The 13,819-nt window shown below is 36.2% G+C and overlaps 1 protein-coding gene across 1 annotated transcript in view; it reads right to left on the bottom strand.

The window, feature by feature from the left end:
• Nucleotides 1-11,110: 11,110 nt before the first annotated feature.
• The window catches only part of GUCY2D (guanylate cyclase 2D, retinal), a 37,244-nt gene continuing 34,535 nt past the window's right edge, over nt 11,111-13,819 (bottom strand). Inside the window, exons 17-19 of the mRNA XM_003768758.3 lie at nt 13,697-13,782; nt 13,051-13,158; nt 11,111-11,519 (exon numbers count right to left, since the gene is read on the bottom strand). Of these exons, the coding sequence (XP_003768806.2) occupies nt 13,065-13,158; nt 13,697-13,782 (180 nt within the window). The 3' untranslated portion in view covers nt 11,111-11,519; nt 13,051-13,064. The remainder of the gene's footprint in view (nt 11,520-13,050; nt 13,159-13,696; nt 13,783-13,819) is intronic.

Genomic DNA, 13,819 nt, shown 5'->3' with positions numbered 1-13,819 from the left:
AATAAGCTTCCATCAACTAAAGTCTTTGCAGATGGACCTTGGCAGCTCCCTTTTCTCCCAGGACCTTCTGTCCACTGAGAACAGCATTCTTAGTGGAAAACTCCATTTTCCTTAGATCCACCACTATTGAAGTCAGTCTCTGGGTAAACTGATTTCTATCTAACAATAAACTTTCATTTTGCAACTAGTATTTGAGAATGAGTGAATTCTTTCACTCCTAAAACCTATGGGCAATTTAAAGGGGATTCTTAATAACTCTCTTATAGCCACTAACCTCTAGACCACCAGGAATCTAGACCACTCAAACAGCATCAGTTTGACTGGTAAATAACATCATTTGACAGTATGGAATGGGAGAAATATAGGCGGTAGGTATGGAGTATAGTGGGGATAGAGTGGGTGAGATAATAATGCTGTTGAAATGGTATAGAGCCCAGATTGGGAATGTCAAACTAAAGAATTCGGGATTTATTTGAAAAGCAACAGAGTTCTTTTAGTAGCAATGAGAACAATAGATTGGTTCTCAGAAGTAATTTAGAAATATACTGGTAAAAGTTCCATGTAAATAAAAAATACAGCAGGACTCTTTTTAGTAACCAAGAGTACTTTGTAGTAACCAAGAGGTAGGATATGTTCTCATATCTTCTTGCCTACAAGGTCCGGAACTCAATCCACTGTATCAACTAGCTTCCTAAGGAAGGACATGAGTTGACCACTATAATCTAAAAGAAGACAACATCAAGAAGTTTAAAATTCCAATCTTAGGAACCATCACGACTTCAGAGGCTGTTGGTAAAGTATGCTTGTCTCTTCTTAGCTGAAAGGGGGTAGACTATCCTTGCAAAGTGAAACATAAATTTTTTAAGGTGTTAATGACTTTTGATTGTTTTGGGGGTGGGACATGTCATTGGGAAGTGACAACAATGTCAAAAAGATCCTCTATAAAACATTTTTTAAAAAGAGAATTTTATTAGAGAAAGACCACAAAATCACCACAAAAGCCTAAGTGACAAGGAAATTAACAATTATAAAAGCCCATTTCAAAATAACAAGTACAAAAATGTTCATAACAGTATTGGTTGTGATATATATGAAACAAAATGTCCCAAGGATTGGTCAATCTGAAGTCGTGATGGTTCCTAAGATTGGAATTTTAAACTTTTTGATGTTGTCTTCTTTTAGATTATAGTGGCATTGAAATACAAAGGAATGTTATGACTGTACTGAAAGAAATGATGAATATGAAGAATTTGGTGAAAAAAACCAAGAAGACAAATGAAGGGATGCAAAGTTGAGAAAGGAGAGGTCAAAAATTATATACACAACAGTAGAAATAAAATCAACAGTGCAAAGCCATAAAAATTTGGTCAATATTTTGACCAATATTTTGACTCAATATTAAAGTTATACTAATATAACCTTCCTTTCTTTTAACAATTAACTTTTCAGAGAAAATTTTCAGAAGTCTTATTAATGTCTCTCTTTGGGTATTTGTTAGAGAATTTCCATGGTATAAAAGCAAAGTATATATCAACACATTTTTTCCTGAAAAGATAAAAATAAAGTGTATCAAAGTTCAGTTATTTGTCAGACACCAGTTTTGCTTTTCCTAGGTGTCTGGAGGCTGCAAATATTTTTGACTCCATGGGGGCCAGTAGCCAATTATTTCTCCAGGGTGACAAGGCAGAGCTCACAGACAAGGTAGGCAAGCATTTAGGACCACTGATCAAGCTATGCCTCCACTGTTGCCCTCAGCTAGTTCTATGTGGGTTAGAAGTTCTAGGATGACTTTTCCCACCCAAAAGATCACCTCAACCATTGCCTTGCCAACTGGAGTCTGATCTTTTATGCATTCTAGAGCTATCATTCTTTATTACCACCTTCAAGCTTTGGTCTCCTATTAGGATGTCTGAGCCTGAATTTTTAGTTAGAAGAGATGAGTTTAAATTCTGACTTTGGCATTTAATATTTTTATGCCTTTTGTTAAATGTTAATAAAGTGCATCTTTAATAAGACTCATTTTCCTCATTTGTAAAATGATGAGGTGGGACTAAATCAGCTCTAAGTTCCTTCCAACCTTGTAATATTCTAAAATAAATTTGGATCTTTCTTGTCTTTGGATTTTCCTGTAATGTGACATGTTTTGCCTGAAATCAAATGAAGAAGTTTGTGGTTTTCCTGACTACCTCTCTAAATGTCCCATTACTGAGTAAACCAAGAGAGAATAATATAATAAAGGAGAAGGCTGGCAGAATAAAAAGGCCTTTTAAAGGGGCTGATGTGAGTAAGGAGTCAGCTGAGGAATTATATTGAAGTCCAAAGAGAGACAGAGAAAATATTTCATTATTATATCTATTAGTTAAAAAACAAGGAATGTCTTAACACTACCTAGCTGTGTGACCCTGGGCAAGACACTTAACTCCAATTGCCTCAGCAAAAACAAAAAACAAAACAAAGCAAAACAAAAAAACATCAACAAGGAATGACTGTCCAGGAATATTACTACTTACTCTTTCTGAGTCACATGGGAGAAGAGAGTCAACCTCTCCAGATACAATGTTCCTGCCTTTCTTGGTTTTGCTGAACTGTTATTTTGTTGTTTGCTTTTTTTTTTTTAATCTTTCTTAGAGTTGCTTCTCTGAGGGAAAAGAGAAGGATATTTTTGGAAATAAAAATTATTTTAAAACATCATATAAAAATTATACAATTAAAAAAAAATAGAGGACAGAAATCTAGTCCATGACCACAAGAAAAAAAAAGAGAGAAGTGGGTGTGTCTCTCTTTGGGTGTGTCTGGGTGTATTTGTGTCTGTATTCTTGTGTGTGTACATATTTCTGTGATTATCTCTTCAGTATAATTTTATAGGATCCCCCATGGTGCCCAGCATAAGAACAATGTTTCTTGGATGAAAATATGAAATTAAAATAGAGGAGAGAGCACAAAGACAGAAACAAAGAAGAAATTATAGAGATATATAGAAGCACAAAGGCACACAGACAGAATGAGGACATAGAGACAGACTTTCTTGGAGAAGAGTTATTTTAGGATATTACTGCTAAAACTATAGTGTATTTTCACAACCACAGAGGTTAAAGAGGACACAATATACAGAATCATAAAATCTTAGGCATAAAGGGACCTGCTCCATATTTGAACCAGAATTCACTCTGTGACAGTCAATATTTATTTAGCACCTAATATGTGCCAGGTGATGTACTAAGTGCTGGGGAGCAGAACAAAAACACAATCCTGCTCCCAGGAAGCTCACCATCTAATGAGGAAGACAACATGCAAATAGATGTGTACAAACAAGATTAATACAGAGGGGGAATAGTGGTAATCAACAAAGGGAAGGTGCTAGGAATGGAAATGTGATGGAAAAGGCTTCTTACAGAAGGTAAGATTTTAGCTGGAACTTAAAGGAAATCAGGCAAAGCAGGAAATGGAATTGAGGAGAGAGTGCATACTAGGCATGGAGGACAGTAAGCAAAATTGTCCCAAGACAAAAAATAGAATGTCTTGTTTGAGGAACAGTTAGGGAGACTGTGACACTGATGTCAGTAGGGAGTAAGATATAAGAAGATTAAAAAGTTCAGAAACCTTTGTAAAGGGAAAGTAATTTTCAATGAGATTTATTAAGTGCCAAAACTTTTGATTAACCATCATTACAACTATTTACAGATTTATTAGCTTTATGGGATGGAATATTGGCTAACTTTTCCTTGATCTGAACATCCACTTTTGTAACAGATAATTGTTTTTCTTTTTTAGTTTCTAATGACAAGATTAAAATTCATGGATTTCTCTACCTTTAATGATTTTGTTCTAGCACAATGTGTAAATAAGGTCATGTTATCTTGTCAGAAAATTATTTCTGTTTTTCCTCATTACAGTGACTCTACATTTGATGCTTGAGCTTAGCTGTCACTTTTTTTCCATTCTCATTTAGTTCTTCAAATGTTAAGTTTATTGTTTCTTTGTTTACAGTCAGAGGCTAGAAAAACAAATGATATACAATTCTTAAGAAACTTATTACATAAGGCCTCATAAGAGGAGGATGTCTGGTGGCTATTTCTGGACTCAGGCTAAGCCTGCTAGAAGTTTAATTTTAAGATAAGTGTAGGGTCACTATAAGAAAAAACAGAAGGAAATTTCTAATAAGATAGCAAGAACTTGTGAGAGAGAGAGAACTAAAACAATGTCATGAAGTTACACAAATACATGAATTTTAATCTTGTCATTGATTAGAATTAGAAAAATAATGCAAGAATAATAAAGAGTTAGTGAAAAACAAGAAGACCTTGAATCAAAGCCCTGCCTCTGATACACACTGACCCATCTACTGCCTGAAGTCACTGGAAAGTAAGCGGAGGATGACTAAATGTTCCTCATCCTTCTGATGGTAAGTGACTCAGGTTCCTGCCTTAACTACTCTTTTCTGAGCCTATTCTAGTTTCTTACTTTATTAAGTTACTGTTCTCCCTCTCTCCAAAATGGATTCAGGATACCAGGATTACATACATAATACAATCACTTCATTGAACCAACATTTATTAAGTATCGATTAACTGAGGGTATTCAATATGTATACATACAAAAATATAAGATAATTTGAGTAGAGAAAACCCTGACAACTGAGGGGACTACTTTCCATAGCTGAACCATAGATGAGTATCTATATCAGAACCCAACCCATCTCCAAATTGTTAGGTAACACCAATCTTCAAGCAAATACAAAAGGAGATTTGCTCACTTCCAGGGTGACAATACTCCAACCATATGCATATTCTTTATAGAAAACTAGAATTTATATGAGGGTCTTTTTAAGAAGTTTTTTTTGTATATAGAGAAGTGACTCAAATTTATAATAGTTCAAGCCATTGATCAGTTGATAATGGTTAAACATATGAACAGACAATTTTCAGATGAAGAAATTGAAACTATTTGTAGCCACATGAAAAGATGCTCCAAATCACTATTGATCAGAGAAATACAAATTAAGACAACTCTGAGATACCACTACACACCTGTCAGATTGGCTAAGATGACAAGAAAAGATAATGATGAATGTTGGAGGGGATGTCGGAAAACTGAAGCACTGATACATTGTTGGTGGAACTGTGAATGGATCCAACCATTGTGAAGAACAATTTGGAAATATGCTCAAAAACTTATCAAACTGTGCATACCCTTTGACCCAGCAGTGTTACTACTGGGCTTATATTCCAAAGAAGTTTTAAAGGAGGAAAAGGGACCCACTTATGCAAAAATGTTTGTGGCAGCCCTCTTTGTAGTGACAGGAAACTGGAAACTGAGTGGATGCTCATCAAATGGAGAATGGCTGAATAAATTGTGGTGTATGAATGCTATGGAATACTATTGTTCTATAAGAAACTACCAGCAGGATGATTTTAGAGGGGCTTGGAGAGACCTACGTGAACTGATGCTAAATGAAATAAGCAGAACCAGGAGATCATTATACATGGCAACAACCAGACTATATGATGATCAATTCTGAGGGATGCGGTTCTCTTCAACGTTGAGATGATTCAAACCAATTCCACTTGTGCAGTGATGAAGAGAACCATGTACACCATAGAAAGAACCATGGGAACAGAGGGTGGAATGCAACATAGCATTCTCACTCTCTCTGTTGTTATTTGCTTGCATTTTGTTTTTTTTTCCTTAGCTTTTCTTTTTCTTTCTTCTTGATCTGGTTTTTCTTGTGCCACCAGATAACTGTATAAATATATATATACACATATTGCATCTAACATGTATTTCAACATATTTAACATGTATTGAACTACTTGCCAGATGGGGGAGAGGATGGAGGGAAGAAAGGAAAATTTTGCAACAAAAGATTATGCAAGGGTCAATGTTGGAAAAATTACCTATGCATTTTTTAAATGCTTTTAAATAAAAAGATTTAATTTAAAAGAAGTTTTTTTTTTTTTGTCTAGTGAGTCTACACTTGAAATATCTTTTTTTTGCTTTTTCCCTTAAAATTTATATATATATATATATATATATATATATATATCCATTAATACACTTAACTGAAAACATCTTTTATCATGCTATATTTTTTTATAATTATTGTTTGTGTTTTCAATTATAGAAAAAATATTACAAAATAAAGTTACATTGCTGGCTTGTAAGTGCTATACCATTTTCCTAAAATGTACACCAATAACTGTAGCACTCCACTTATTTACAAATATATGAAATTCTGTTATTCTTAAGATCACCTTAGATTTAAAGGCTACCTTATTGTATGTTTAAAGTGTATTATAACAGTGTGGTAGTTAACAAACCACTATTTCTAATAAATAAATACAAGGAGATTTGCAAAAAGAACAGAAACAAAAACAGGAATTGTTTAATACCACATTTTTATTGAATTTATAAACCATGGAGCTAAATACCTACTCAGCTAAAATCACCTTACATTGAATTAAAATGAAGTTTATTTTATTTTAATTAGCTCAACACCTCAACTCAATTTTTTAAAAATGTCACTGTTTTCATTACAGAATATCACAGGAGGGGTCATGAGTTCAGGGAGCTCAATACAACAAAACTCAATTTACTGTGTTTTCTTCTATTCGAGGCTAGGCTTTTTTTTTTTTAATCCCCTCCCCTTTGCCCATCCCTTTTAGAAGGATGAGCACTTTGACATATCTATTAAATGCACTTGCCAAGTATTACTTATTGTGTATCTTTGTTAGTTGTGCATCTTTCTGTAGCTCAGCATAACATATTCCCCATTAGACAATAAGCTCTATAAGGACAGTTTTTTCTGGGTTTTGCATCTCACCTAAGCCCCCAACCCAGTGCTCTGCACACAGCAGGTACATGATTCTATGTTTGTTGAATTGAATGGAGAAAGCTAGCAAGATTTTAGCTAATAACACTATACATCAACAAAAATGGAATTCCTGAGGATTAGGAAAAGGTTTGCATTGAATGCCTTTAACTTGTTTTTTCCCTGCTCTATCAACTAATCTGAATTCTGCCCTAGTTGTGTAGAATGGCTAAGAGGTAAGAGAGACCCAGAACAGGCATGCATTATATTCTTCAATCCTGAAATGGCCTCCCAAGATCACAGGTCAAGAATTCTAGAGCTTGAAGGAACCTTAAAGATCAACCAACTCAGGTCCCTTGGGCAGCTGAGTAGCACAATAGGGAGAGTGTTGTACTGAGACAGAAGATTATCTTCCCGAGTTAAAATCTAGCCTCAGACCTTTACTAATTATGTGATCCTATGGAAATCACTTCACCCAGTTTTCTCATTTAAATTGGAGAAGGAAATGACAAACCCTCCAGTTTTTTGCCAAGAAAATCTCAAATAGGGTCATGAAGAGGACACAACCAAAAACAATTGAACAACAATCCAACTCTTTCATTTTACAGTGGGATTATCTAAATTCCAGAGAGAAAAGTGATGGCATCAAGGACATATAAGCAATGAGTCAATGGCAGAGCTTTGATTGGAATCAATCTTTAAATCCAGTATTCTTCCCAAACATTAAGATATTTCTTTCAGATAAGATAGTATCTTGCCTTGGGATGTTTTCTAAAATAAGTCCCCCTAAACTAAGGGATTAAGAAAGATTGAGAATAAGGGAAGAGCTAGATTATCATGGAAGAGAAAAAAATAAAAGGATATAAGTATATTTAACAGTAGAATCTCTAGAACCAGGTTTATTACTCTAACCCAGTCAGGAGGGATATTGTGCCCTATTCTGGTATACTGACTGAGTTAAGGGAATTGGCAATAAACTCACTGCAATACCCACAATCATCTTCAATCATTTCTTTCTGACGTTTAGGGATATGATTAATCCCAGCAACAATAATACTGCATATACAGCCTCAGTCCAGTGTTTTTTTATTTTCTTTACAGAATTCTAGAATCTTAGAACTGAAACAAACTTAGAATTGGAAAGGAAATCTGCTGGATCTTCTAGTTCAACCTTCCATTCAATTCAGCAATCCCCTCTATGACTTATTCCAATGATGGAGAATTAATTATTTCCCAAAGCAAGCCATTTCGTTGTCCAATAGCTTAGTTGTTGCAAAGTTCTTTCAGCATCCACTGGAGAGTACTGGCTTCCAGGACTTTGCTTTCTTCTGCTTATCCTTCCTGTCTGACAATTCCTTCTGTCTTCTTTGCTGAATCATCTTCCAAATCCCTTAGTGCTTTGTCCTCTGCTCTCTTTTCTCTCTCTCCCTTGGTTTTCACCCACTTCCTAGCCTTCAATTACCTGTACAATCCTGGGTAATTCCCAAGCACTGGTCCCAGATTTCCAAATGCCCACTGGATCAGAGACTCTAGAATTAGGAGGGACCTTAGAGGTTGGTTCAATGAGGTAAAGTCATTTCCCCCAGGTTACATAGGTAATAAATAATACCCAAATCAGGATTCAAAACCAGATCCATCTACAGCCTTTTCTCCAACTGCATACTACCTCTCCTGATAGAAAGTCCAGTAGTATTACAAATTCAGCAAAATTTAATTCTTCCTTCCCTTATCTCAACTCTCTTGTTTCTTTCAATACAGTTCTCCCAGTTGGTTATTCAAGTTTGAAATTTGAAAGTAATCTTGGACTATTCCTTCTTCCTCATCTCTCACCATCAAATAAATTGCTGAATCCTATCAATTTTTTCACCAAAAAATCATTCCAATTTGTCGTTTCCACCATTCTTCCACAGCCTACTTCATGCCCTTTGAACTGGTATCCTGCCTTCCAGTCTTCTCCTTCTCCCTTCCAGTATAGCAGAAAAAAAATCTAAGTTTGAAGTCAAGAGGATCTAGACTTGGAGCCCAGATTTTCTGCTTACTTATCTTTATTAACTCTAAGTGATTCTAAGGCACAGGTTTGCTCTCGTCATTGTCCTGCTCAGAAAATTGTCAGTGATGACAGGATACAATATTTCTTAGTCTAGTGTTCTAAGACCTTCTCCAATTGGACTGCAATTTCTTTTCTGTCTAATTTCATATTATCTGCTTTCACATTCTCCATTTCTGAATATGAACTACTCATTGTTCTCAAATTCCATTTAGCCTCTCCCATTTGGGGGAATATACTTTACCCTTATCTCTGATTGTTAAAGATTTGTATTTTTCTTCAAGACCCAATTCAGGTGTTACCACCTCTATGGAGCTTTCCCTGGTCCTACCAGCCAATCTCTCCTTCCTCTCCTTACCTTGTAATATGCTCATTCAAATTCACAAACATTGAGCTTCTACTGTGTATAAGAGACTATATACATATATATTTTGAATAATTAGACCAAAATCTCCTTGAGGCTAAGGACTGTTTCCTTTATATATGTATATATATATATATATATATATATATATATATATATATATATTTGTGTAATCATTGTCCAATAGAGCTTCTTGTACATTTTAATAAGAGTTTGTTTAAATGAATTAAATAATATATGCAGGGAGCTACTGTTGAAAATGACCACCTTCATACTATGAGACTCTGAATCAGATAAGCAAGAAGGTGGCCTTGAATTTTACACCCTCTGGTTAAGAAGAAATCCAGGTAGAATCTTCTGTTCCCCCAACATTCTGGGTCATTATAGATTCACAATAATTTCTCATTATGGACTCCATTTTTTTCTAAGCACTGAATCTGCCTTTTTGGAGGGCTTTATTGAATCCAAGTTGAATGTATTAGCAGAGCAACATGAAAGCCAAAAAGCAAATATGACCTTAGGTCCACTGAAAGGAAGAGTGTTCAGAATAGGGAGGTGAGCATCCAGCTGAACTCTCTCCAAAACAATCTCAAGTACTGCAAGAACCATTGTTCAGGAAAGACAACTACAGAAGAAGATGATCAAGAGGGGAAGAGGAAGACCATCCCATACAGAAACCAGCTGAAATAATTAGAAACGTTTAGACAAAAAAAAAAAAAAAAAAAAAAGCTTGGGAACTGGGGATGGGGAACAAAAAAGTGGTCTTCAAATATGTGCAGGTAGAAAAGAGATTAGAATTGTTCTTCTTGTCTAGAGGAAGCAAGTGGGTAGAAATTTCAGAAAAGCAGATTTCATTCAGTAGAGTGGCTAACTTTTTAACAAGTAAAATTGTCCAGTTATGGAATGGACTGTCTTGGGAGGGCGTGATCCCTTTCCCTGGAGGACTTTATTAAGAAAATGCTATTGGGGATGTTGAAGAGGCAAATCCTACTCAGATACATGTTGGACTATCCTTTCCAGCTCTGAGGTTTTATATCCTTAGGCAGCTCATCTTTGCCCATAAACTAAAATTTATAGTGCTTTCCAACTTATAAGCTACTTTCTTTACAACAGCCCTGTGAGGGAAGCAGTGCAAGTATCATTATCCCCATTTTATAGTTGAGGAAACTGAGGCTCAAAGAGGTAAAGGGACTTGCCCAGGGTCACACAACTAAGTAAGTAGCAGAGACAGAACTTGAAATCATGTTTCAGAATGTCCAGTCCATTGTTCTTTGCTCACTAACACACTGCCTCTCTCCCATGTGCAAAAGGATCAGTTTCTAAATAATGGCTTAAGATATTCTCCAAAGTATGCACTTAGGTATCTTTTAAGTCCTGAGTGACAAACCTAAACCCTTCACCATCCCCACCATGTACATATGCACACAAAAACACAGACATACACAGACACACAAACACCCCACTTATACCTCCCCCCTCCTCTACCTTCCACCGGAGGTATAGAAGGGAATCCTATTCAGTAGCTTAACTGTCTTTGGAGGGCAATGAACTCAGCACCTCTTGATATCCAATGTTCCCAGCAAGGGGGGAAGTATTTTAGTCCTAGAATCCTCTGAGGTCACAGCACCTAATCCCATTATCTTCTGTGATTTGGCTTGTGCTCAAGACCCAGGATTCCTGAGTGGGTGGATTGTAGTGGGAGTGATAGCTAGAGAGAAGTAGAAGGCATTGAATCCCAGGATTCTGAGAAACCCCAATGCTAGTGTTGCTTGGGTTGATGATCAATCTTAGAAGCATTCTTAGATAGTGTCTCCTTGGTTTTAGTTCAAGTGAACCTATGGAAACTTGGGGAGAGTTGGTTTCCATCCATCTAGGTTTAAGAGGCTGGCATTATAAAATGACAGAAAGTTTTATAATGGAGAAGCCAGAAAAAAATGATGATTCAGGGGTTGCAGAGATGGAACTTCATGTCTTTCTTTTTCTTTGCGGCTATAAGGCTATTTCTTTGTGGCTTACTCGGAGGGTAAGAATACAAAGGAATCTTAAAATTGTCCAGTTCGACTTTCTCATTTTATAGAACTTTGAGTTACCTCTCAGGAACTGGGTAGGGGAAGGATTACCCTGTCTCTTACCCTGCCACAAGTAATACATGGAAACTCCATTCTCTCTTTCATATTTTCTTCCTTGATTAAGTGACAGAGCAGCAAACATGATATAGATATGTCCAGGTATTAACCTTGTGAGTATTGTAAGGTCTGGAGAGATTGTTGACACCTGGCATCTTTCTCTCGGCACTCGAGCTGGAGAAAAAGGGGAAGAAAACTACATGGAATCTAAGCAAAGGAATTAGTAGTCATAAGAATATTAAGATGTAAATTTGGGACTTCCTGATAACTCTGGATGAGAAATGTATAACCAGTATTTAAGATCTCCTCAAAAATGCAATCCAAGGAGAGCCAGCATGAGAATAACAGAAGTTCTAATTTTGAGGAATTGCAAAGAAATGTTATAAATAATGGTTTCATATAAACATGATGAAGAGCTCCCTACTTCTGAGGGAAGCTGTTGTTAAGCACCTCATAATTAAGATATGAAAAGATGTATTAAATTTGTTGAATAACAATATTCTCCAAATGTTAAATCAATATTGGAATGATCCTTGGACAGCTATGGTGATAATTAAACATGTCAAAATAATGTGAAGAATATCTACAATTGTTTTTCAAGATCAAGTTGTATATTATATTATGTTCTGAAATTATTCATGATTTGCAATGATTGAAATTGAACATGAGTACAAGGCTTAATTGATTCTAAAAGTGACAGAGGCTACTTTCATTTTTATATCTACTTAGTCCCAGTTTAGTAACCACTGAGTCCTCGGTTCTTTTGACTTCACAGCCTATTAGAAGACACTTTTTTTCTCCATCCCATGATACCAGGCCTTTGGTCCTGAATGATCAGAAAATTACTTTCCCTAAACTGAGATATGGTCACTTGGATTGCAATCAGACAAGGAATATTTGAAGTCCACTCCAAGAACTGGGAAGTCTATCCATGTTAACCTTCCAAACTTCTGGGATTGTCTGATGCTTAAAGTTCCAAAATCCTCAAATCATTTGGGGCTGTGGATTCTGATGTTCCAGATTTTTTCTTGAATCCCCAGAACCTCCCATGTTCTAAAACTGTTTGAAGCTAGAAGTTCAAATGGATAAAAATCCTCAGTTTCAATAAGGTCTGAATAATTTGAAATTTCAAAAATTTCTGCAAATGAAGGAGCTTTCATAGTAGGAAGTTCTAGAGTTCTAGAAATCCAACAAGGACCAATGATCTAATGTCGCAGGATCCAGTCTCAGAACCATGGAGTGGCAGAGGTTAAGAGTACAAAGGGATGTTAAAATTGTTCAGTCCGACTTTCTCATTTTATAGAGAAGGAAAATTACTTGTCAAAAGTCACAACACGAACTTGCAGTCTGGTAGTCTACAGTCTTTTGAGTTCTTTTGTTTCTGGCATATGATATGCCAGAAAACAGCCCCAACTTGATAGCTACAAATTTGCTGTGTATTGTCTCTAAGAAGTTAGTATCCCTTCTAGGCCTCAGTCCTCTTCAATGACTCCAGGAATTCTGCACTTCTCCTGGATGTCATACTCTCATGATTTCCTTTCTTACTCTCTCTCCCTCAGTAGGAAAGGACATTGAGTGGTATCATAGAATAATAGTAATAAAATGTATTCCAGGTTGTCCACAAAGGAAGCATTTGTGGAGAGGACTCCAGCTGGGGATACAATAGATGGGGGAGAATCATGTGGTTTAGGAAAGAAGGAATCACCTCTTCTTGGAGCCTCATTTTCCCAGTGACTGCCCTGGGCGTGCTTTTTCTAGCTTCTTCCTTCTCTCTTCAGGGATCTCTTGCAAACTAATGCCATGGTTACTGGACCTAAGGAAATTAAAAACAATAACAATAATATTTTGCATCCATAGAGAAGATTTTACACTTTTTAAATTATTAAAAAAAGTTTTATTTACATATTACTTTATACTTTCTAAAGCATTTTCACATATGCTACCTCTTTTTAATTATAATTATATAATTTTACAGGTGAATGAGATTGAGAGAAAAACGATTGATCCAAGGTCAAAACTCAGATTAGAACCAGATCTCCTGACTCCCCATTCAGTGCTTGGGTAGAGGAGAAATACAGGTATCAGAAATTGTAGGGAGAGGAGGGGACAAAAAGGACATAGGCAACAGGATCATAGGATTTAGAGCTAAAAAGGACCTTAAAGATTATCTAGTCCTTTTATTTCCCAACACATAAAGCTCAGGGACTTCTAAGAGAGATGTAGGGAAATTGGAGAAGATAGTAACAGTGATAGGAGACTACCAAAACCTCCCTCCAGCTTTTCCACTTGCAATCCTGAAATCTCTGTGAGGTCCAGCTCCACTACCCTTTCCATGGTCTGAGCCTACTCACCCAGGCTGCAGGTCAGGAGGGGTAGGAATAGGTTTGTTAAACCCTTTTCTCCCTACAAGCCAGAAGGTATCTTCTGTGCCTTTTCCCTGTGAGGAGAAATGTGGCAAGACAATCAGAATAGAT

This window comes from Sarcophilus harrisii, chromosome 4 (assembly GCF_902635505.1).
Source record: "Sarcophilus harrisii chromosome 4, mSarHar1.11, whole genome shotgun sequence".
NCBI classification, from domain to species: domain Eukaryota; kingdom Metazoa; phylum Chordata; class Mammalia; order Dasyuromorphia; family Dasyuridae; genus Sarcophilus; species Sarcophilus harrisii.
This window is presented reverse-complemented; position numbering and strand designations above follow the sequence as displayed.